General features: G+C 52.5%; 1 protein-coding gene across 1 annotated transcript in view; it reads right to left on the bottom strand.

Moving 5' to 3' along the window:
* Positions 1-24,786, bottom strand: part of RAMP1 (receptor activity modifying protein 1) — a gene marked incomplete at its 3' end in the record, with an annotated part of 50,618 nt that overhangs the window by 17,865 nt on the left and 7,967 nt on the right. The window contains exon 2 of the mRNA XM_079710597.1: positions 16,184-16,322. Within this exon, the coding sequence (XP_079566723.1) occupies positions 16,184-16,322 (139 nt within the window). The remainder of the gene's footprint in view (positions 1-16,183; positions 16,323-24,786) is intronic.

Below are 24,786 nucleotides of genomic sequence, written 5' to 3' on the forward strand. Positions count from 1 at the left end.
GAATGTACTAATTACATGGCTTATTTCTAGGATCTACTTCAAATAGTTGCCTGAATTGAAAAGAGGTATGTGAAAGGGAATGATGATGTTAAAAATAATGACATGTTTGAGTTAACAGTCTATTTGCACAGATAAGTAACCAAGAGCCCTGTCAGATCAACAGTTATTACTGATAAAACTCAGAACAACAAAGAGTACAAAAAAAAAAACCGAAAGAGAGGGCAGAGAGAAAGAAGTAGGTTTTAGAACATTAGCTGAAATCTATGAGGAGAGGCAGAGAGGAAGAGATAGGTAGACAGACAGATAGATGGACCGAAGGAGGGACAGATAGTCAGGTAGGTAGGTAGACAGAGGTAGATAGATAGATAGATAGATAGGATAGATAGGTAGGTAGATGGATACAGATAAGTAGATAGAGGGATAGATGGATAGAGGGGTAGATAGATAAGTAGATAGATGGATAGATAGATAGATGGACAGATAGACAGACAGATATGGAGGAAGCCAAAACCCCAGAGACTCCTGCTCTTTCATCAAGTAGAAGCCAAAGTATGTTGTTTGATGATGTAAGAAAATCAATACAGGAATAAGAACATCTGTGTTTCACATTTCATGGCTGGTTGAGCGAAAAATAGCTTGCCAATATTTCCACCTCATTTAAAAGGTAAAAGAAAATACACCATGTTTCAACAATAGGGAGAAGAGGAAAAAATCAGCAACAAAAAATGGAGTGCCTGAAAATAGAACAAAAAGGACAAATATGATGTAATTTTCTTTGCTTCAAGGCTTGTCACTCTCCAGATGGAAAAAATAAAAGTTAGCAATAAGCTGTCTGCAAGTGAGATAATAAAAACAGAATTAGACTGGAAGCCTGAGAAGAGCTACTGGTAAACTTCAAGCAGTTGAAATACTAGGGTTTTGATGTTAATATGAAGCCAAAGATCATTAAAGCAAAAACTATTAAGTATGATGAGGAGACATACAATGATATTTCATGGTTGACATCAGGCGCATAATAACATGGAATCTCAATGTTATAAAAACAGAGCGAAATATAGACATAAGACCCGCTAGAAAAATAAAATAGAAACAATAACAATATGATTAGAATGGAAGAATCAAATCATCATCAAGCACATAAAAAATTCAGAAACACACAAAGGGCTGGATAACACAACAATGCAGAATTAATGATTGTTTTGGTGGGAATTAAACAGAATGAAAAGAATATGCTTCATTTTTGAGTATTCATGGTATGTTCACAGAAGGTCATCATATACCAGATCTCAAAGAAAATCTCAATAAAAATACAAGAGCAGAAATGATTTGAGCTATGTTCTCTCACTACATCAAGAAGAGATTAAGAACCAAATAGAAATAAAAAATATGAGAATTAAAATACACTTGCCTAGAAATAGAGACACAGATGCAGAGAACAAATGTATGGACACCAAGGGGGGAAAGTGGTGGTGGGGTGGTGGTGGGATGAATTGGGAGATTGGGATTGACATGTATACAGTAATATGTATGAAATAGATAACTAATAAGAACCTGCTGTATAAAAAATAAATAAAATTCAAAAAATAAAAGAAAGAAAATACACTTGCCTAAAGAAAAAGCTGTAAACAAAACGAAAAGACAACCCTCACAATGGGAGAAAATATTTCCAAATGAAGGGACCAACAAGGGTTTCATCTCCAAAGTATACAAAGAGCTCATTCAGCTCAATATCAAAAAAAACAAACAACCCAATCAAAAAATGGGCAGAAGATCTAAACAGACATTTGTCCAAAGAAGACGCACAGATGGCCAAAAAGCACATGAAAAGATGCTCAACATCACTAATTATTAGAGAAATGCAAGTCAAAACTGCAATGAGGTATCACATCACACAGGTCAGAATGGCCATCATCAAAAAATCTACAAACAATAAATGCTGGAGAGGGTGTGGAGAAAAGGGAACCCTCTTGCACTGTTGGCGGGAATGTAAATTGATACAACCATTATGGAGAACAGTATGGAGGTTCCTTAAAAAACGAAATATAGAATTACCACATAATCCAGCAATCCCACTCCTGGGCTTATATCTGGAAAAACTATAATTTGAAAAGATACGTGCACCCCAGTGTTCACTGCAGCACTTTATACAATAGCCAAGACATGGAAGCAACCTAAATGTCCATCGACAGAAGAGTGGATAAAGAAGATGTGGTATATATATGCAATGCAACATTACTCAGCCATAAAAAAGAATGAAATGATGCCATTTGCAGCATTGGATGCATCTAGAGATTGTCACACTGAGTGAAGTAAGTCAGACAGACAAATATCATATGATATTGCTTATATGTGGAATCTAAAAAAATGACACAAATGAACTTATTTACAAAACAGACATAGAGTCACAGATGTAGAAAACAAACTTATGGTTACCAGGTAATAAGGGGGAGGGGGGAGGGATGAATTGGGAGATTGGGACTGACATACACACACGACGATATACAAAATGGATAATTAATAAGGACCTACTGTACAGCACAGGGAACTCCACTCAGTACCTTGTAATGACCTATATGGGAAAATGATCTAAAAAAGAGTGGATGTATGTATATGTAAAACTGATTCACTTTGCTGTACACCTGAAACTAACACAGCATTGTAAATCAGCTATACTCCAATAAAAATTTTTATGAAAAGTAAAAGAAAAGAAAAAGCTGTCTGAAGAAAAATGTTAAGAAGATAATACCTGTCTATTAAGAAAAAAGGATGGAAAAACGGACATATCAAAATCTACAGAAAGTGATGAAGGAGGTCCTTAGGAAGAAACATCACAGGTTTAAATGCCTTTATTTTGTTTAAAAAAGTGAGAAAAAATAATGAACTAAGCATCTAAATGATATCTTAGGAAAGAAGTACATATTTTTTAAAAGAGGCGAGAGTGAATGCTGAGTTAATGCCAAAAATTTTAAAAAGACATTGTTACGTAAAACCTAGCCTATTCTCTAAAGACTATAAAAATGGGCACAATTAATGAGAAAGTGGGCCTCCTGATTTTCCCTTTGATGAGTGAGGTGGCATCTACCCAAAGGAAAAAAGGGGGAGAGAAACACGAAGATAAAACAAAACTTGGATATAGAGGATAGTAAACATTTGAGGGGATACTATGCATCCTTGTGTTTTAGTGAGAAATCTGGAAGATATGGCCCAAATAAATATAGCTGAAGTACAAATAGGAAATAAGAAACAGCCAAAATTAATCAATAGTGGAGGAAGAAACTGGAGAAAGGAACTCCCCAAACCACCCAGAGCTGATGGCTTCGATGATGAATTCATTCAAACTTCCGAGGAACGAATAGTTCTCGGGGCACATTATTTCCTACCCTTGACCCCAATCGTCAGCTAAACACATATATTCCATTAGGCCAATAGGAGTCTAATCCTAAAACCCAATTAAGGAAACTCGAACAGAGGGAAATCAGAAACTGTCAATCAAGAAAATGCCATTATGGGACTTCCCCGGAGGTCCAGTGGTTAGGACTCCGTGCTTCCATTGCAGGGATGGGCCGGTTCCATCCCTGGTCCGGGAATTGAGATCCTGCGTGCCGCGCGGCACAGCCAAAAAAATAAAGAAAAAGAAAATGCGATTATACTATTTTCACTGGGGAGAAAACAGAGGCCCCCAGAGAGTTTAAGCAGTGAAAGAATCAGCAGGATTCGTGCCCAGATGGGTCCTATCGGAGCTCCACACTTTTTTTTCCCCACGCTTGTTTTTTGTACTAATTGCTAAAAGACAGCACCCAAAGGTAACAAGTGGTCAATCCAACTAGGCCAGCTGCCAATCCTCAGGACGCCTGGGGGGCTGCAGGGCTCCCCATGGGAAGGACTCTTGCAAACAGATGATGCTTCCTGAGTCGACTGATACTGGCCGTCTCAATTAGGATCTCAATAGGACTTTTTATGGAATTTGGCAAAATGGTTCTCCAGTTGTTTCAGAAAAATAGGTGGAAAATATATCACAGAGAGCACAACACCATGTGAAATATAACAAAAATGAACACACCAGTCTCGGAGGAGCTCTTCTAAATTGTAGAAAATATCATAAAGCCATGATAATTTAAGTGGTGGAATATGCCCCCAAAACATAGGTAAAAATTAACTGAAATAGACTCTAATTAACTGAAATAGACTCTACAAGAAGGTATTAAATGTGTTAAACTAAGAAGAACCGAACGACTGAGGTAGGAAAAACTATTTAACAAATTATGTTAGGATAATCGAGATAGGAAGGATATAAACTTTAATTCATGCCTAATGTAACTACCCACTGTGTTAAGAAGATAAACATTATTTCAAAATACAGAACAACTAAATAGAAACAGAACATAATGTGTGGCCACAAGACTCAGCTGAATTTGTGGAACAGATAGGACCCCGCCAAAATCACAGAGCTCTGAGGAGACAGTAGGGGCACACGTGTTTAACCGAATAACTAACTAAAACATAGAAAATAAACATCACCAGAATAAACACAAATGAAACATGAAAATATTTAGAACAAAATGACAGAGAGCTAATCTCTACCATAGTCAAGAATTTGTAAAAGCAAATTAAAAATACCCCCAGTGGGGGCTTCCCTGGTGGCGCAGTTGTTGAGAGTCCGCCTGCCGATGCAGGGGGCACGGGTTCGTGCCCCAGTCCGGGAAGATCCCACATGCCGCGGAGCGGCTGGGCCCGTGAGCCATGACCGCTGGGCCTGCGTGTCTGGAGCCTGTGCTCCGCAATGGGAGAGGCCACAACAGTGAGAGGCTTGCCTATTGCAAAAAAAAAGAAAAAGAAAAAGAAAAATTATACCCGATGACTCAAGTATAAATAGAAAAGGTTAAGGTCAGATAATCTGCGTCTGAGAAAAAGCAAATTGCAAACAACTGAGGGAGAACAGCTCAATCCTCCTAAGAGCCAAAGATGGGCAAATTGAAACCAAAAAGGAAATCTCATTTAAACCTGCAAAAATAGTCTCTACAAACTGAATACTCAGGAACCTATATGGAAATACATATTTTCCCATATGTTGCTGGTAATGTAAATTAGTGAAATTCTTTAAAAGGGCGACTGGGCCATACCTATCAAGAACCACAGAATGTTCATGGCATGTGTTGTAGCAAGCCCACATGCAAGAATTCTTTAAGAAATTAGTCAAAAAAGAAGTAAGGCTCGGCGTACAAAAGTTCTTATAGCAGCATCATTTATAATATCAAAACCCTGGAAATGGCTCAACACAAGTAGGATTGGAAATATCAGGACATGTTAATTTGGCCTTCCTGCCATTGACCTAGGCTGCCTCCCCTGCCCTGGCAGTGAGGGTCAACTCACCTTCCCTGCTACCCCAGAGGAGCGTGTTTTGAACAAAGTGCGGTCTCCATTGCTAAGACAAGGAGCAGAAGAAGGGGGCTCGCAGACCTAAGGCCTGTCCCGAGCGTGTCCTGCAGGGCACCCTGCGCATACGTGTCCAGGGCTTAAGTCCTGTACGACGCCTGGGGAGAAAGGCGACCTCCAAAGATGCCTGGGGCGTGGGCTGCTGTGCTGTGCCTTGGCTCCCGGACCCCTCCCACAGGGGACTCTGAGTGTGCTCGGGAGAGGACCACCACCTGGATGACTGATGAGTGGATGCGTCCTGGGAGACCCTGTCACCGGGCTTGGGGTGGGGGCTCTGGTGGGCAGGGTGAGCGCTGGGGTAAAGATAGCATTACGAAGGGACGTCTGCTAGGATCCCCCCACCCAGCCTCCCCTGCCCACCAGAGCACACCCCATCCTCATCTCCCATCACGAGCCCGCCCTGCCCCCTTCCGTGTGCGCACAGCTCCCCAGACAGGGAAGTCCCATCTGCCTGGACGGTTCTGGGTTCCCCGGGCTGTGGGGAAGGGGGCAGCCGCGTCTCCTGTGGGAGGCGGGGATGAAAGCGCAGAGCAGGGAGGCCCGGCCACCGGATGGTTCCGTCTGCCTGTCCTTCCGCTCAGGCCGGGATCTGCTGAGTGTCATCTGCTTCTGACCTTATATGTTCTGACACTGGCCTGATTTGATACCCAAACTGTGGAGATTGTGAAACAGGACGGTTAATGGTTTGATGGAAAAAGACGTCACGGCAGGCCGGGTGCCAGGGCCCAGAGGTCGGTTGGCCGCGCATCTGGGGACGTGCGTTCGTCCTCTCCCAGGGGAGCAGTGGAGAAGCGGGGAAGCTGAGGTCAACGCGGCGGCCCCGGGGGTGGGGACGGTGAGGGCCAGGGCCCTCGTCCCCAGCTTCGGGCTCCTTGGTTGTGGGCCTGCAGGCGCATCACCCTCACCTCCAGGAGCCCAGCTCGGGGTGCTCGAAGCCCCACACGGCGCCTGCCTGCCTTCTCCAGCATGCCTCGTCCCCGACATCGGTCCCATCGCCCCAGCCCTGGATCTCTCCCCCAGGCCAGCTGTGGCTGAGCTCCCCGGCCGGGGCGGAGGGGCCTGGCAGGCCTCCTGAGAGCCCTCGGCCCGCCAGCAACAGGCCCGTGTTGGCGCTGCAGGGTCTCGGGGCGCACAGCACACTCCTCCCCCGTGAGCTGGCATTCCCGAAGGCTCTGTCGTGATGCCATCTGGGTGAGGGCTTCAGGAAGCCGCCCTGGAAAGGGCGGGGCCAAGGGCGCCCCTTTCTTCTGCCCACCCAGCAAAGCTGAGCACGTGCTGCCTCCTTGTCACAGCTGGGGCCTGACGCACCCGGGGTGGCTGCAGGGAGCCCGGGGTCTCCTGCCCCACGGCCCACAGGCAGCAGCAAGTAGTGGCACCCGCTCACTTCCACATACCCGAAGAGCCAGCGGGAGGTGAAATGAAGCAGCAAAGAGTCAGGGAAGAGCTGGGGAGGCCCGCGGCCCCATCCTCAGCCGCCTGCATGACCTCGGCCCCCCCTTCTGGAAAGCCGTGTCTCCACCTCTTCCCCGAAGGCAAGAGCCCCAGCTGAGGCCGGGCCAGGGGACGGGACTGAGGGCTGAGCACAGCCGGCTTGGCTTCTCAGGGTGAGCTGGGGGGTGTTCCTGGCACGGTCCCTTCCCGAAGGCCCCCAGAGGTCCAAGATCGGCCGCCAGCTGTCCACACTCCTGGGCCTGAGGGGGCGGCTGTGCTGTGGGGCACCTGGAGGGTCCCCGGCATGCAGGTGGGCAGAGGGTGTGGGAGGGGCGTCTGTGCCAGGTCGTCCCGACGAGCATGTGGCCCGAGCACGGGGAGTATCAGGGCAGATCCTTGACAGACAACCCACGAGGGCCCCGGGCCCAGCTCCGAAAGCTCCCGGCTGTGAGGGGCGCGCAGGTGGGCCGGCCTCCAGGCCAGGCGTCCTGCAGGGCTCTGGTGAGAGGCTTGCCCAGCACCCTGGGCGTGGGCCCCCCTGAGCCCCGGGCGGGATGGGCCGAGCACAGCAGGAACCCCAGGAGGGTGACGGCTGCTGCCCCAGAGGGACCTCCGTGGTTAAGGAAGATGCCTGCTCCCAGTTCCCGTTGGGATCAAAATCAAAGCAGCTGTTGCAATGCTGCTGCTGAGCTGGGAAGAATTTCCTGACTTGACTCTTTTCACGGGACACACAAAGAAGGCCCTTTGTTCCAACAGCAGGCCGGGGATCACGGCAGGCCCAGGAAAGACACCGCGGTGGGTCAGCGCACCAGGCCTAAACCAACGGGCACCTGGAAAGGGAGGGCTAGGCTCGCAGCCCACGGCTGCAGGAGCAGCTCCGCAAGCCCCCTGCTCCCTGCTTCTGGGCCCTTCCCTGAACTCACTGGGCTGCTCCTCCACTCGCAGGCCAGAGACCCAGCCTCCTCGCTGGGCCACGGCTCAGGCCAGGCTGCAGGGCTCTCACGGCCCAGCATGGGGCCAGCGTGGCAGGGAGGGGTTCCCGGGAGCTGGCCACGGGGACCCGGGTCCCTTGGACCCCGAAGCTGCCATGCGCCGAGGCGGACACGGTCAGGGTTTACAAACCTGGAGGCTTTGGGGCAGAGGGACTGGGATGAAGGTGAAGTTGGGTTCTCTGATGACCAGTCTCGGAAGGCGGTGCCCCGTGCCCCTGGGCCACCTCTGACCACCTTTGATACCTTTCCCAGCCCAGCTGACACCTTAGAGCCTGAAGCTGTGCAGGAAGTGGGGGAGCAGGCTGCCCCCTGGTCTCCTAAATCCACCGGCATTTATTGTCTGGGGGAGAAAATCGATATGCAGTCACCTTAAAACCAGCCCTTTCCTGGTTGAGTTCTGCACATGCTAGATTCCTCTCCCTCCCCAAACAATACCAACAGAAAGGTCTCTGGAAATGAGAGTTTCTGATGACACATTCCCCCACGTCCTCTATAGCTTCCCCAATTAGATTACATTCCCAGTTAATGTTAAATCGTGTTAAATTTCCATTAGTGAACCAGGGCTGCACTTTAACGAGCTGACCTCTGGGACACAGTGGACTTGGCCTGGCGCACACGGGGGAGCCTGCCCTGCTGGGCTCACTGGCCTTGCAGGGACCCAGAGTGGGGATGGGTCAGACACCTGTGGAATCTGAGGGCCCCCAAAGCATCCTCAAACACAGAAGGACTCAGGAGTAACCCCCGAGCCATTCTCACGACGGAGGAGCCAGGGGTCCCGGTCCAGGGCTGCTGGAGAGAGAGGTGCCTGCATTGGCTCAAACACAGAATCTCGCTGCGCAGCTATGGTCCCAGGGTGAGCTCTAACTGTTACAAACCTTGAAACGCAAAAACGAAGCAGGCCCACTAGCAGACCTGCTAGGGCAGGTCACTCAAGAATGTCCACTGTCCTCTTGTTAGAACAAGTCATCAGCCCTTTGCTTTCCCTCGAGAAATTCCTATCCGTGAGCAGCAATGCACAGCAGCGCTGAGAGCCGGCCAGCAGGGGCAGGCCCCGGCGCACCCACGGTGGACTCCATCCCCAAGTGTTCTGGAGCGTGCGTCCTATGGAAGACTGTCTGGCTCGCGTTCGTCTGGTCACTTAGTGCGAAGGTGATCTCCTCTGACTTGCAGCTGTTTTGAACTGGAGTCTTTTCTGATTTTGGGGGAGCCCAGAAGGTTCCCTCTGCCAGATCAGAGACGCCTTGACCTCAGGTGGCAGGCACCAGGCGGCTCTGGCCCCAGGTGCGCTTGCTTTAGGGGCTTCCCACCCTCAGCTGCAGCCTGGCCCTGAACCCCAGGCCCCAGCAACTGCCCAGTGCTGCTTGCTGGGCTGTGGCCTTTGCCTCACCCACAGGCCTTAGCTGCACTTGGCTTGGACAGGGGTCCTTCCCAACACCCATGCCCTTTGCCAGACACCCACCTGGCTTGTAGCCCTCTGGCTCCAGGAGAACTCCCTGAGCCAGCCGTTCTCTGCCTGCTGGTCCCCCACCTTGGGTCCCTGCTCTCCCTGCACTCTGGTCGTGGTGATGGCCCTCCTGCTTACACCCTCACTACGCCTAGCCTTCTCTCTGGGTCCCTCTTCTGTTCTCCTTCCACCCAATCCTTTGGACAAGTTTGTCCACCCCCAAGACCCCCCAGACCTCCACCGTTCCAGCAGACCCTGGAAAGTCTGCCCTTGGCTCGAGCACCAGGCTTGGTATTGAAACTGAGCAGGACCCTGTGGGGCTCCTGGGCATGGAAGCCTTTCTGTGTCCCCCGTTTCTTGTTTGTAGGGAATAGACTCCAGCCCCCATGACCTTCCCTGAGTTCCAGAGGGCAGATTCGAACAGTTGCTAATCAGGGAAGGGAGGGGATGCAGAGACAAGGGAGGGGCAGCCAAGAAACAACAGGGCAGCCTTGGGCCAGGGTCCTGGTCCCTCCTCCAGGGATGCATATAACAATGTATTTGAGCTCTTTACAGAACTAAAACCCCCAACAAATGGAAGATGTCAGCATTCTTCATTCCAGAGAAGACCAACTGAGGCCAGATTAAAGGAACCAGAGAAGCTCATCAAGAGATTACTGTGAGACCAGATTAAAGGTGCACACCCTAATCTTACCAGCAACCCCACCCTTGAACTATTGCTATAAAACTCCTCACCAAATCCTCCCAGGTTGGGACACACAGTTTTTGAGGGCAGGAGCCTGCTGTGTCCCCCTCTGCCTGGCAAAGCAATAAAGCTATTCTTTTCTACTTCACCCAAAACTCTGTCTCCGAGATTCTATTTGGCACCTGTGCACAGAGGCCAAGCTTTCGGCACCATTATCCAATGCAAATGAACTTCACCAGGCCCACTGGATGTTGGCGGGGGCAGAGATGGCCACTGAAGGCCAGCATCCACCTCCTGGGGAGCCACACTTATACAAAGAGCATCCCCACACTGCCCCCTGAGATTCAGGAAGCAGCCGCCTAGTGCCCTTGGGGAGTGTCAAGAGCTGGGACTTTGACTCGAGGAGACCTTCCTTACTAGCTGTGACCCTGGGCAGATACAGTGGGAATTACAACAGTTCTGCCTCTTCCTGAGTCGCTGCCTACTTAAATGAGATAGTGAATGTTCAGGGCTTAGCATGATGCCCAGCTCATAGTAAGTGCTCAGTAAATGTGAGCTATAATAATAAACTCTTTTCTTGGACTGAGGGAATTGACAACTAAGTAAGCATTCAGTAGGCAGTGAGCACCCATTGATGGTTCTGGAGGAGAAATTAATTTTGTAGATCAACATTAATGAAATTAACGTAGATGTAATATGGGGAAGGTTTGAAAAGGGACCATTTATAAAAGTATGAGCAAAATGCACAGGGAAACTTAGTAAAGGGCGAAGTGGCATCTCAAATCACTGGGGGCAAAGATGGGTTCATTAATAAACAGGACAACTGGGCAGCTCATCTGGAAGAAGACAAAATTTGCTTCATAGTTCACACCACAAACCACAATTAACTCCAGGTAGACCAGGGGTTTAGATGTTGCCACTGAAACCGTACATGAGCTCAAGAAGAAAACATGGGTGGATTCCTCTTGGATCCTGGTATAGAGAAAGGGTTTCCAACTATGACTCAGATCCAGAGGTGATAAAAGATAAGCTCTCATGTGACTACTTTAAAAAACTATTACGTGGCACCAAAAATGCTGAAAACAAGTCGAAAGACAACTAACAAACTAGGAGAAAATATCTAACATGTATCACACACAAAGGGCTACTCTCTGTTCTGACTTACAAAGAACTCTTTAAAAAGGACCAGAAATGGTCTTGATAGAAAGTGGGAAAAGACATGAACAAACAACTCACAAAAAAGATTTGAGGATGGCTGTTAAACGTAGGAAAGATGTTCAGATTCACTTGTAACTGGAGACTGCAAATTAACACTCCACTCAGACACCAGTTCTCATTCATCCAACGGCGAACATTCAATGTCTGATGACAGTCTGCTGGCGAGGCTTGGGGAAACGGGCCCTCCACTGCTGGTGGGGTGCAAACCGGTGCACCCTCAGGAGAGCAATGGGCAGTACTTAATAAAACCATGTGTACTCTTACCGTTGACCCTGAAGATACAGCTCCAACAATATGAAAATGCATCTGCACAAGGTCATTCACTTCAACACTATCTGAAATTGGAGACTACTGGGAAAACCTAAATGCCTCTTCATAGGAAAGCGATGGAGACACTATGCATGGTGGAGTATTATCCAGCTGTAAAAATGAATGGGAACATTCTCCGTGCACTGATAAGGACTCATTTCCAGGATATACTGCTCAGTGAAAAAAGAAAACCCCAAGTGCAAAAAGAATATCTATAGTGTAGTATAAGAATATCTACAGTATAGTATAGTATACTTATAGTATAGTATGAGAATATCTATAGTATATTATCGTACAGTATGGTATAAAGATATCTATAGTATAGTATAAGAATATCTATATTATGGTATAGTACAGCATAAGAGTATTGATAGCATAGTGTAGTATAAGAATATCTATAGTAAAAGACTATAGTATAGTACAGTACAGTATAGTATAAGACAATCTATGGAATAGTATAGTATAGGAATTCTGTAGTACAGTATAGTATATTAGGTTGGCCAAAAGGTTCTTTCGGTTTTTTCTGTAAGATGGCTCTAGTAGCACTTAATTGTCTTTAACGTCACTGGAAACAATTTTGTTAGATTGTATGTGATGGCTGTCATATCAGCGTGCATTTAAAAAAAGACGTCAAATTGGTGAATTTTTGTGTAGCCATTTTAATATTGAAGATGGAAGAAAAAAGCGACATTTTCAGCAAGAAAGGTAAAAATGCAACTGTAACGCACAAAAAGATTTGCGCAGTGTATGGAGAAGGTGCTGTGACTGATCGAACGTGTCAAAAGTGGTGTGCGAAGTTTCGTCTGGAGATTTCTCACCGGACAATGCTTCACGGTCAGGTAGATCAACTGAAGTTGATAGCGATCAAATTGAAACATTAATTGAGAACAATCAACGTTATACCACGCAGGAGATAGCCAACATACTCGCAATATCCGAATCAAGCATTGAAAATCATTTGCACCAGCTTGGTTATGTTCATCGCTTTGATGTTTGGGTTCCACATAAGTTAAGCAAAAAAAACCTTCTTGACCGTATTTCCGCATGCGATCCTCTACTGAAATGTAATGAAAATGTTGTTTTTAAAACAAATTGTGATGGGCGATGAAAAGTGGATACCGTACAATAATGTGGAACGGAAAAGATCATGGGGCAAGCGAAATGAACCACCACCAACCACACCAAAGGCCGGTCTTCATCCAAAGAAGGCGATGTTGTGTATATGGTGGGATTGGAAGGGAGTCGTCTATTATGAGCTCCTTCTGGAAAACCAAACGATTAATTCCAACAAGTACTGCTCCCAGTTAGACCAACTGAAAGCGGCACTCGACGAAAAGCATCCAGAATTAGTCAACAGAAAACGCATAATCTTCCATCAGGATAATGCAAGACTGCATGTTTCTTTGATGACCAGGCAAAAGCTGTTACAGCTTGGCTGGGAAGTTCTAATTCATCCAGCATATTCACCACACATTGCACCTTCAGATTTCCATTTATTTAGGTCTTTACAAAATTCTCTTAATGGAAAAAATGTCAATCCCCTGGAAGACTGTAAAAGGCACCTGGAACAGTTCTTTGCTCAAATAGATAAAAAGTTTTGGGAAGATGGAATTATGAAGTTGCCTGAAAAATGGCAGAAGGTAGTGGAACAAAAGGGTGGATACGTTGTTCAATACAGTTCTTGGTGAAAATGAAAAATGTGGCTTTTATTTTTACTTAAAAACCGAAGGCACTTTTTGGCCAACCCAATACTTCATGTAAGAAAGAAGAGGATATAAGAAAAAAAATGTCCACCTGCCAATTTGTACAAAGGAATACAAGAAGGAAAAACCGGAAGCTAATGAGACTGGTACCCACAGGGAGTGGGTGGGAATGGGGTGAAATGGATGGAGAAATGGGGTGGGGGGAAATGACACTTCTCAGAAGCTACCTTTGAGGACAGCTCTGACTCAGAGCCCCAGCATGATGGGCAGTTCTCTGCATCAACCTGCCCAAGCTTTAGTTCCCAGTTACTCAACCAAACACCAACCTAGGTGTTGCTGGGGCAGTTCTGAGATGTGGTTCATCTCCCCAATTAGTTGGCTTTAAGTAGAGAGATCCTCCTGATCATGTGGGTGGGCTTCAGCCTCCAGTTGAAAGGCCTTAAGAGCAAGTTAAGAAATTCTGCCTCAAGGCTGCAGCCTTGGCTCCGCCCAAGAGTCTCCAGCCTCAGCCTGCTCTACAGATTTGAACTTGGCACACCCATGATCGTTAAGCCAGTACCTTGAAATAAATATCATTATATATAGCTTTTCCTTACACCAAGGTTAAAGGGGGGTTCTCCCGTGTTATTTTTCTCCTTGTGCTTGGGTGGTCTCATTGGTCACATCCAAATCCCTGGTAGGAATATATGTGTATGTTTATCTTGGCTTCTGAGCATCATTCTTTAATCAAAGGAACCGGGGCTCCTTGGAAAAATGGCTGATTCCAGGGCTGGGGCAGAAAATGCACAAAATGAGCCTGGAGAACCTCATGGTGCCAGAAAGTAAGGAACTGCCCCCGAAAGGATGCGGGGTGGGGGAAGATGTCAAAAGAACACAAAAGCCGGGGCTTCCCTGGTGGCGCAGTGGTTGAGAGTCCGCCTGCCGATGCAGGGGACACGGGTTCGTGCCCCGATCCCGGAAGATCCCACATGCCGCGGAGCGGCTGGGCCCGCGAGCCATGGCCGCGGAGCCTGTGTGTCCGGAGCCTGTGCTCCGCAACGGGAGAGGCCACAGCAGTGAGAGGCCCGCGTACAGCAAAAAAAAAAAAAAAAAAAAAAAAAAAAGAACACAAAAGCCAATTTGAAGGTGCTGTAACTGCCAAAGCTGGGACAATTTAAGGACCCTTGTGATGGTGTTGGACCCACCCAGATAATCCATATAATCCCCCCATCTCAGGGTCACCTGGTTATCAACCTGAGTTCCATCTGCAATTTACCTCCCCTTCACCATGTAATGTAACATATTCCCAGGTTCCAGGATTAGGACGTGGTTCCCAGGATTAGGATGTGGTCATCCCTAGGGGCTGTTATTCTGCTGACCACAGACCCCGGGGCTGGCTGGCCCCAGCTGATTTGCTGAGATGCTCTTGTGATGAGGACTTTTGCTTCTTCCTCCCACAATTATCTTGATTTTCTTTTTAAATAAAGAAATTTCCTAGCAACCTCACCTCCACCCCCAGCTTCTATTTTCAGCTGTATCACCACACAGCTCAGCTCGGATGATGGCAAACTCTGGGGCCCCGGTGATAATTACTCCTGTTTGCACTCTAAGCAGAGTCGGAAACCGTCTGCGGTGGCTTCGTTTCTACTAACGTGTCACCACTGCTTCGTTCAGAACGTCACTTGCCAATTGCATTACCTCTTCTGCGAGGCCACCTGTTTGGAATCTGTCTACACAAATCACTTGCACAGAGCTGAGGGGGTGGGGAATGTTGTTCCCCAGGGACCCTCGTGGTGTCTTCTCTGCATCATAATAATGTGCACTCCTTAATTTAAACACAAATCACTCAGCGGAGGCAGAAAGCCAACTAGCCTAAAGAACAGGCTCTGCTGATTTTTAACATCCTGCTCCCCCACCCCCCCCTTTGATTTCTAACTCATGATTGATTTCTCAGCTCAGAAAAGGAGACCCTGAAGTCTGGGAAGAGGCCGCGGAGAAGGAGGAGGGGGAGGAGACCCCACCTGGCCGGGCCCCCGCTCAGCCTCTCCTCAGACCCTGGAGGGTCCTGCGGGTTCCATGTTAATTGCAGGGGCAGGAAGCAAGCATCCCCCTGCCCAGCTCCTGTGTGTCCTGCGCTGTGTTGTAAACCGAGGTGCAGGTCTTTGTACAGAGGACATCGCAGCCCAGGCTGGAAACCCGCAGACACTCTGCGGACCCTGCTTGCCTGGCAGGGTCGGCCGCCCATCTGTGACCTCGGCATCTGGAGGGTATTTCTCTTTGCCTTTACTCGCCCACTGGAGCCCTCAGATGCTCCCGGGCCCTGAACGCTGAAGCAGAAACACAACCTGGATAGCGACTGCAGACACACCAAGTTCTGACCTTTGCTCCAGAAGACGGAGGGGACCGGGCCTGGGCGGGGAGAGACGCCGACCCCGCTGAGCGGCCGAGGGGCCAGGGATGAGCCCTGTGGGGCAGGAAGAAGGACGTCTTGGCAGAAGGACTGAGTCAGGAAGGGGAAGGGGCTCAGCTCGAGCTGCGCCGCCCATGGTTCCAGGGAGCTCCGAGCCCCGAGCAGGCAGGAAGGACAGCCCTGGCCGGGCCGCGGGGATGGAGGGAAGCTGCGGGTACAGCCCTGCACTCGGGGGCTCCTGTCACAGGGACTCGGCCCGGCCGCTAGACCTTTGCTCCCGGCTACCGGCCTCCCAGACCGGACAAGGGCCAAAGGGAACCCTCCGCCCACCGCCTGCCACGCTGGCGCCCGCCACCCACCGTGACCCCAGGTCGCCGCGCTCGGGCCTCCTCCACCCCACCGTCCACGCCCACCTGGCAGGGGCGCCCTCCTTCGCCCTCACCCTGGACCCGGCCCGCGGCGCATCCACACCCTGGACTTCGGTGAAGAACCGCAACCGTGGCCTTGAGGGAAACCCTCTCACCGGGCCCGCGGCCCCGCCCCCCCGACACGCCCCACACGCCGGAGACGCGGACTCACCCGATGGTCTTGCCCCAGTCGCACCACAGCGGCCTCCCGACGGCCTCCATGTCCACCTGGAACTGGGCGAGGCAGAGCTCGTGGAGGAGGGTGCTGAAGGTGGCGTCCTGGCAGGCGGTGGCCATGAAGAGGTGGCTCACTGCAACGACAGCCCCCCAGACGACTGTCACCCTCCGGCCTCGCCGGGCCCGCCTGCCCCCGCTGCGGGTCAGGGACTCTTCTGTCCACAGCCCACATCCATCGGGGCTCCCAGCCCAGGGCCCGCCGGGGAGCCCCGTCTGACTCTGAGGCCACCAGGATGCCCTGGGGTCCCCGTGATCCCTGGAGGGGGCGTCTAGGCTCCAACTGGATCATTTCTTCATCAGTTGTTTTGGGGCCCAGCAAAGGCCCTGCCTGCTAATAGCGGGTCTGATGACGATGTCTCCCTGGGCGACAGCGACAGAATGGGGACCGCACTTCCTCTTGTCCGGGGCACAGGGTCTCACTCTCACATACTGTTTCATCCTCACACCACTCCCGACATGGTTCCCAAGGCCTGCCCCTCACAGACATGGAAACGGCGGCCGCGAGAACAGCTTGCTGGGACCGGACCCTGGTTCATCACCCGCGAGGCCACCAGGCCTCTGCCGGGGAGTGAGGAGGAGGAATCAGCCCGCCCCAGGGAGGGCCAGCGGCACAGGGTCCTGCAGACCGCCGCCCGCCGATCTTCCTCCGGCACCTGTGGGCTGGGCTGTAGCACCCAGCACCGAGCTCACATCCTCTGTGTGTGGATGTTCACCAGTTAGAAACCTCAAGCAGACAAATTGTCACGTGAAATGTTTCTACCCTCCTGCCTTGATGAAGGTACAGTCAGAAATTACAAATGGTCAAGCAGTGCCCTGCACAAAGCAAAATCGCTCATTTCCCCCAAGCCTAAGACTGGCTCCCGTGGATGCCAGGCAGGTGAGGAAGCTTCTCCACTGGGTCCTCCCCCCGCCAGGCCGCCTCCCCACCCCCCTTCAGGCTGAACGTCCACTGTCCACCTTCTTGCCGCTCTTTGGGGTGGGGTCGGGGCACCCACCCTCCCCCCAGGCCCCGCTGCATCCTCTGCCTGCAAGCACCCACCCGCCCCGCCCCACCGGCTGGCCCTTCCAAATCCCTGGGGGGAGGGGCTGCACTGGGAATTCTCAGACTCAGGGACATGGGTGGACGGCAAGCTGCCACTTGAGGCGCTCAGGCCTGGTAGGGGTGTGCGCTCAGGTGGGAGCCCCTGGCCCCTCGGACTCCTCCCCCTCTGCCTCTGTCTTCCCAGAGTAAAATGCGGAGGAGCTGGTACTCCAGTCCCCACAATATTCGGGCGCTGCTCAGAGCTCTTTACCACTACCCTGAGGTGGGGTCCCATGGTGATCATCGACTTACAGCTGGGAACTGGGGATTCGGGGCTCAGAAGCAGGCCCAAGGTCCGAGCACTGGAAGCGGTGTAGACTAGACTGAACTGGCCCTGCCCCCTTCGGGGCCTGCGCCCAGCCAACTCCCAGACCGCGAGGCTCGGGACCAGGCCGGCAGCAGGAAGTGGGGCAGGCGCCCTGACCTGTCCTCTGCTGCAGGTCTGGGGGAGGGGGTAGGTGAGGAAGGGGGGCGTGGCCAGAGAGGTGGTGACCGCAGGGGGCTGGGAAGAGCCATTCTAGTGTGCGACCCTGGGGGCTCGAGTTACTGCGTGGGGGGACGAGGCGCGGGGATGGGTAGGTAGGCGGGTGGGTGGATGGCCGAGCGGCTGGGCAGGTGGACAGTAGGGTAGATGAAGAAGTTCACACACCACAGATGGGGCTCTGACCGGCCCACGGTGGGTGGGCAGAACGGAGAGCCGAACGGGAAGCTGAAGGAACGGGAAGCTGAAGGCCCGGCCGGGGCAGAGGGGAGGACGGGCTCTCAGAGGAAGCCTGTGGACTTGGGAGAGGAGCAGGTGGACAGTGGTGCTGGTTACAGGTAACAGCCGACGGGCAGGCTGCCCCTGGGGCCGGGAGGGCAGGCCGGGCACAGGGGCCCCTCGCAGGCAGGAAGAGCATGCTCCGTCCCTGCCCCGCCGAGAGTCTGAGGCCAGGGAGCTGGCAGGGGGCCCCGGAGCCTCTGCAGGGCTCTCACCTCCTGCCAGAGCCTGTGCGCCTGGAAGCCGGGCCAAAGTGCGCAAGAGCCATCCCCTCCCAGCACCGCTGGTTCTCAGCACGGCGGGGACTGGTGGCCAGTGACAAGCACGCCGTGTCCCGGCAGGGTCGGAGACTTGGGGTCGGGGAGGGCTGTGGTCGGAGGGAGCCACGACGAGGCCTCTCTGCTCTCCTGGGGGACGCGATGGCGGGGGCTCCACACGCCTCTCCAGGATCCCCGTGACGACCCCGCGCCCCTGGATGCCACGTCCCCCGACATGTGACGGGGTGCGAGGCTAACGAGCCCATTTACCTAATTGAAGTGACAGACTCCAGGCTGGACACATCTCGGCAGGGGGACCAAGCTAACAAAGTGACATTTCATAGCAGTAAAAGTACAATTCTGTGATTAATTGCAAATAAAACCACAAACACAGGGAACCCGCGGCACATGGAAGTGGAGGTGAGGCCAGCGGCAGAAGCTGGAAGCAGCCTCGGGCTGCACCTGCCTGCACGCTGAGGTGTCTGCTTCTGCACCCGCCGCCTGGAGGGTCCCACTGTCCCCCAGGCCTGGACAGGCAGGCCGGGTGCCTGGAAGCCGGTCAGATGGGGAGGACCCCCGGGAGTTTTAGCTCGAGAAGTCGGGAGTAATGGTGGGGAACGGGGAAGATGAGAGGCTGGCAAGAGGGAAAGCCCTACGGAGGAGCCCCCAGGAGAGGACCGGGGGGCGGGCGGCGCAGGGCTGACCCGCCCTCGACACCCTGGGAAGGGGCGCCCCGCTGGGTGTGAAGGAGTGAGGCTCCCGGGGCCCTCAGGGGGCCAGGGAGGGAGATGCGGGAGCCTCTGAAAGCCCCTGAGTTCGCGCCGCCTCCCAACAGCCCGGGTGTGGCCCCCTCAGGGTCCACACTGCACGGCACGTGCACCCGAGGGCCAGCCGTGGGGAAGGGGCTGCTCCCCACCCCTGCCCTGTCAGGACACCCCGAGAAAGCCCACCTGCACGGACAGGAAGCGCCAGGGGTCGCAGGTAGCTCAGGAAGGCTTAGACACAGACTCGGGGAGGAGCTGCAGCCTCATTCTGAAGGTCGGTCGCCCCTCCGTGTGTCCCCCGCCCCTCACTGCTCGTGGCATCCGCTCTGAGCTCCCCACCTGGATCGCCCTTCCGGGCAAAGCTCAGGCTCAAATGTCGCCCGTCCTCCTCCCTAAGGTCCCAGCACCCCACCCCACCCCGCCTCTGCATCTAGTGCCTTGTTTAGGGCGGGCGGACGGTTCTTTCTTTTCTCAGAACCGCTTTGCTGTCCTCTCCTCCTGACTCACGCGGATGTCCTCCCTGGTACCCAGCGGCTCTGCATGTTAATATTTGTCAGGTGAACCAGATGGTGACGCCCAGTTTATCAGAGGACATTCTGCGTGGGAGTGAAGCGTGGTGCCTCGGACTGTCCCCAGGAGGGTCAGGAAGCGCGGCGGGCTCCGCCCCTGCTCTGGAAGGGCTGGTTTACGGCGAACGAAGATGAACGCGCATCTCAGGGCGCTGGGTGCTCGCGACAGAAAGCCATGGGCTGATGTGAGCGCTGGAGGGGTCTGATCTAAGGGTGCTGGGTGGTTCCCGAGTCCCTGGAAGGTCAGGGAAGCAGGGGTCCACAAGCCCCAGAGTTAGTGCGGGGGGTGGGTGGGGGGCCAGAGGCCGAGGGCCTGGTTGGAATGGGCTCCGAGGGCCGTGTCCTCAGGCCACAGTCCCCCCTGTGAGGGGGTCCCTCCCTGACGCTCGGGTCGGCCTCTTCCTGCTGCCCCCCGCTCTGGGCTGCACACATCCAGCAGCCACCTGCCCCCGCCCGGCTGGCTCAGGCCCTGAGCGGCCACCCTGCCCTTCGGCCTCAGTGGTCACACTCTAGCCCGCACTGTCTGTGCACCGCCCTGCCCTGGGCTGGCTGCAGGGCCTGCCCTATGGCCTTGACCCGGCCTGGCTCTGGGCTGGTCCCTGGGCGGCAGCTCCCACCTCTCTGTGAGCCACAGTCTGTCTCCCGAGGGCGGGACCTGTGCTCCTCGGAAACAGACGCCCCTGCCCCGCTGCCCTTGCTCTCCTGCCCTGGGGGAGCCCAGAGCCTGGCTGTTCTCTTTGCTGCCGTTCCTACAGCTGGGATGAGGCTGGGCAAGTTGTTTGCGTGAATCTGGAAACCAGTTTCATTTTTAAGTAGAGGAGAATGACACTTAGATTAAAAAAAAAAAAAAAAAAAAAGAGCCTGATGTGGTTTCTTTCATTGGGAAGAGAGGAAATCGTTATGGTTTTAACACTGAATAAAATTGCCCAAAGCTTTAAAACCAGCTCTTTGGGGCCAGATGGGTTCCAATCCTGTGGGGCTGCAAATTTAATCATTCATAACTCATGTCTTTAAAAGGCCGAGTGCAAGGCTGCCAGGCAGACAGCAGCGAGTCGAGGCAGGACCTTCCCTGGCGTCTGCATCGTTCAGTTCAGTGAGCCTGGGGGCGCCTAGAGAAACAGCTGGAAAATGTCCGTGTCGGGAGGAGAAATGGCAGTGAGATCCCTACGGCCATGTGCCTGGGGCCAGAAAGATGGGGCGCAGGTCCCCCCACGGGGGACCTCGGGGCTCTGGGGCATTTGGGTTCTCTAACGAGACATGAGGGCTCAGAAGTGAGGACCTGATAGGTCTCGCTTCATGCCTGGGCCCTTGGCCTGTGGCCGCACGTCTGCAGGACGGGCCCACCCCACGTTTGCAGAGACGGAGCCGCAGACTCACACGGTCCTCCCAGGGCTGGGGCGACCGGTGGGCGGTGAGCCAAGGGAAGGGCACCTGCTGGGGGGCCTGCTCGTCAGAGTGACTGGCTGGGGGCTGAATTCAGAGCCCGTGAGCCTCCAGGGCCCCCAGCACACTGCCCACCCCCACCCCCAGGCCAGGCCCAGAGGAGGCCTCGCCACCTCTCGGCCACAGTTTCTTTCTCTGTGAAATGGGAACATCCCCACCAGGTGGGCAAACAGGCCTGGCTTCCAGAAGATGTGTTCACAGAACCAACCCCACCTCAGGACGAGCGGCCCTCCCTGTGGCTCTGCAAACTGAGTGGCCCTTGGCGACTCACAGGAAGTGCCAGCCTGACCCCGGGGCCCAGCAGGGGTGACGGGCGGGGGCGGGAGGGGGAGGGGACAAAGGCGTGGGCGCTTCTGGAGGTGACGGACACACATGCTTACGGCCTTGGGCCCACGTGGGCGGGTACCTGCGCCAGAACCTTCCAAAGGAGACACTTTAAATGTAGTCCGTTTATTCTGCGTCAGTTACACCTCAGTAAAAACAATAAATCTGAAGGGAATGTCAAGAGGGGGTTATCTCTGAGTGGTGTAATTACAGGTGGTCTTTATTTTCTGCTTTATGCTCTTCTACCTTTTCCACAGGTGAAAAGTATAAATTCTAAAATATTCTCTCTGTATTCTGTCCAGACCTTGTCCTAATAGCTATCGGAAAAGTCCTTGCTGGGCATGTTCTTGTTGAATCACTTTTTGCTCACCCAGCTAGGGCCAGCAGGGTGAAAACCACCCACTTCCAGGACTCTCCTGGGTACAGCCACTTGGGAGCCAAATGCCCAGGCAGCTACATGCCTGTCCTGACACTGAATGCCCCAGAAGATGATGTAAACAGAACTTGGTTTGAACGTGTTACCTTCAGCCTTTCTCAGTCTACTCTGGGAAAGAAAACAAAAACCCAAACGACAAAATGAAAAAACAGGAACTCTGTGTGTCCAGTAAAAACTCCTACTCAGCCCTCAAGGCCCAGTGAACCATCACTTCCTCTGCCTTGCTCAGCACAGAGCCCTCTCTGACCACGCATCACGCCGTCTTCTAACCCTTGGTGAGCCACCGCGGGGCCTCGGAGACTGCATCTCCTGCACACCCAGCGCTGGCCCTCAGCAGGCTTCTGGCTGACGGCACACTCACTGAAGGAACAGGTGCGCTGGGGCACACTGCGCTCCTGGCCAGGGACAGCTCTCCTAACTTTCCCGGTCTGTTCTGGCTTCTAGAAAGCGCAGAGTGGTTTGGGCCTCAACCCGTCCTCAGCCAGCAACTTGTGAGATGCTTCTCTCTCCTCCCTGCTTAAATACTCTGTTGATTTCATCCCCTCTGGAGGGTTTTGGGGACTGCGTAATGTGATACCAGGTCATAGTTTGGTGCCTTAAGGTGCCTGTGTGTCTATCAAGAGCCACTGTCTGTATTCTCTTTGGAAGAAAGTTGGTATAAATGGATAGAATGCAGATCAGGCTCTAGATCGGTTACACATCAACTGCAAAAGGCCTGCTACTTCCCCTCCCACTGCCACGTGCTGGGAAAGCACCATGGAAGGTGGTGACAGCTGCAGCTCACGTGGCCAGCTTCTGTTCCTAAGCCCTCTACGGGCATTAGCTTATTTAATCCTTGCAAGTAACCAACAGGGCAGGTATTATTCTCCCATTTTACACATGGGGACAGAGGGCCCCTGAGAGGCTAGGGAACCTGCTCAGAGCCACACAGCCCAGGAGTGGTGGAGCTGGGGTGCAACTCCTGGCATGCTCATCTCAGACCACGTGGGAGAGATGGGGAGGGCGGCCACCTCGACGCCGGAGACCCTGACAGCATCCCCAAATGCTATAGATGGTCGATGTCCGCTGAGGCTTTGAGAGCCTCAAACCAAGTCACCTCTGCAGGTTGGCTTCCCCAGGGCCACCTCTCCATGAGCGGCCTGGAGGGGTCTCACTGGAGAGGTGGGAGTCCCATGAGATGGATGCCTGGCCGCGTGCAGGTGCCCCGAAGAACACGAGGTCAAGCCAAGAGCCAACGGCCGAGCTGCCTCTCCTCCCGGCACCGGGTCCTCCTGGTCCCAGGGGCCCAGCACTTTCTATCCGAGCAGGTACAGACGACTCAAGCCCATTGCTCCCACTAAAATCACTGTGTCCTTAAGGAACACGTGGTGCCCTCAGAGGAAAGCAAAAGGATTTTCACGATTTTAGAAACTAATTTCAACGTCTCACTTGTTAAGGGAGTCTATCTTTGCATGATTTTCTGACATGCAGATGAATCGCCGCACAGCGACTGGAGAAGCGCATCCCAGCGACCTTACCGACAGGGGCTGGGCCAAGAGAGCCTGGAGACAACCTCCCCAGAGGATGGAGAGCCTGGGCCCAAGGGAGGAGCTCCCCAGCCCATCCGAGTGCCCATTCCTGCCGCCGGCGAGTCGGGTTCTCCTGAACTGGCTCCATCGGTCACCACGCTCCATCGTTGGCGGGCCGGAGGGCCCCTGTGCCAGCCCCTGAGTGGGTGCCATGGTCCCTCCAGCATTCCCCACGTGGCCCCTGGGCATCTCCCCGCTGCCAGGCTCCGTCACACTGAACTTCCTCTAGAGCAAAAGCCCCTCGGCTTCCCCTGAGCTCTTCCTCTCCCGTCTCTGTTCCATCTAATGCCCTCTCTCTGCAGGAGGTCAGCTGGTCCAGCTCGCCCCCTGTCCCAGGATGCTCTCCATGCCTGGCAAGAGGAATTCCCGCCCTTGCCACCCTCTGAGCAGCCAGTCAAGGGCTGAGAGAGAGGAGGAAGAGTTCCCTCCTCCCAGCCCAGGGGCCCTTCCACTTCCCCCTCAAGCAGCAACTTGCTCCAACGAAGCCCTCACCTAGAATATTCTCCTGACTGTCACCTGATTTTGATCCTTGTGGTCAGCCTGCAGACCCCCCGTCCCCTTGCTCTGTCCTTGGAGTGCCTGCTCTGTGCTGGATGTGGGAGGGCCTGTCAATGTGTCCCCTGAATCCATGAGAAAATAGGATGCTAAATCAGATCAAACACCTAAGTGATGCAGAATAACATCCAAAAGGTGGGCAGTGGAGTCACAAATGTAAGACCAAAAAATAATAAAGCACAGTATCATCCCTGACAAAGTTAAATTCCACCTGGAAAGAAATAAAGGGCATCCCACACCCATCAGGACAGCTACCATCAAAAAACCAGGGAAGAACAAGTGCTGGTGAAGATGTGGAGAAATCGGAACCCTGTGCACTGTTGGTGGGAATGTAAAATGGTGCAGTTACTGTGGGAAACAGTATAGCAGTTCCTCAAAATAGTAAACATAGAACCACTGTATGATCCAGCAATTCCACTTCTGGGTATTTACTCAAGAACATTGAAAACAGGGTCTCTAAGAGATACTTGCACATCTAGCAGCATTATTCACAATAACCAAAAGGTGGACGCAATCCAGGTGTCCTCAATAGATGAATGGATAAACAAAACATGGTATATACATAGGAGGGAACATTATTCAGCCTTAAAAAAGAAGGAAATTGTGACACATGCCATAGCAATGAATGAACCTTGAAGACATTATGCTAAGTGAAATAAGCCAGTCACAAAAAGACAAATACTATATGATTCTAATTCATGTGAGGTACTTATAGTAGTCAGAATCAAAGAGACAGAAAGTAGAAAGGTGGTTGCCAGGGGCTGGGGGAAGGGGATGGGGA

Source organism: Hyperoodon ampullatus (genome assembly GCF_949752795.1).
Source record: "Hyperoodon ampullatus genome assembly, chromosome: 8".
NCBI classification, from domain to species: Eukaryota; Metazoa; Chordata; class Mammalia; order Artiodactyla; family Ziphiidae; genus Hyperoodon; species Hyperoodon ampullatus.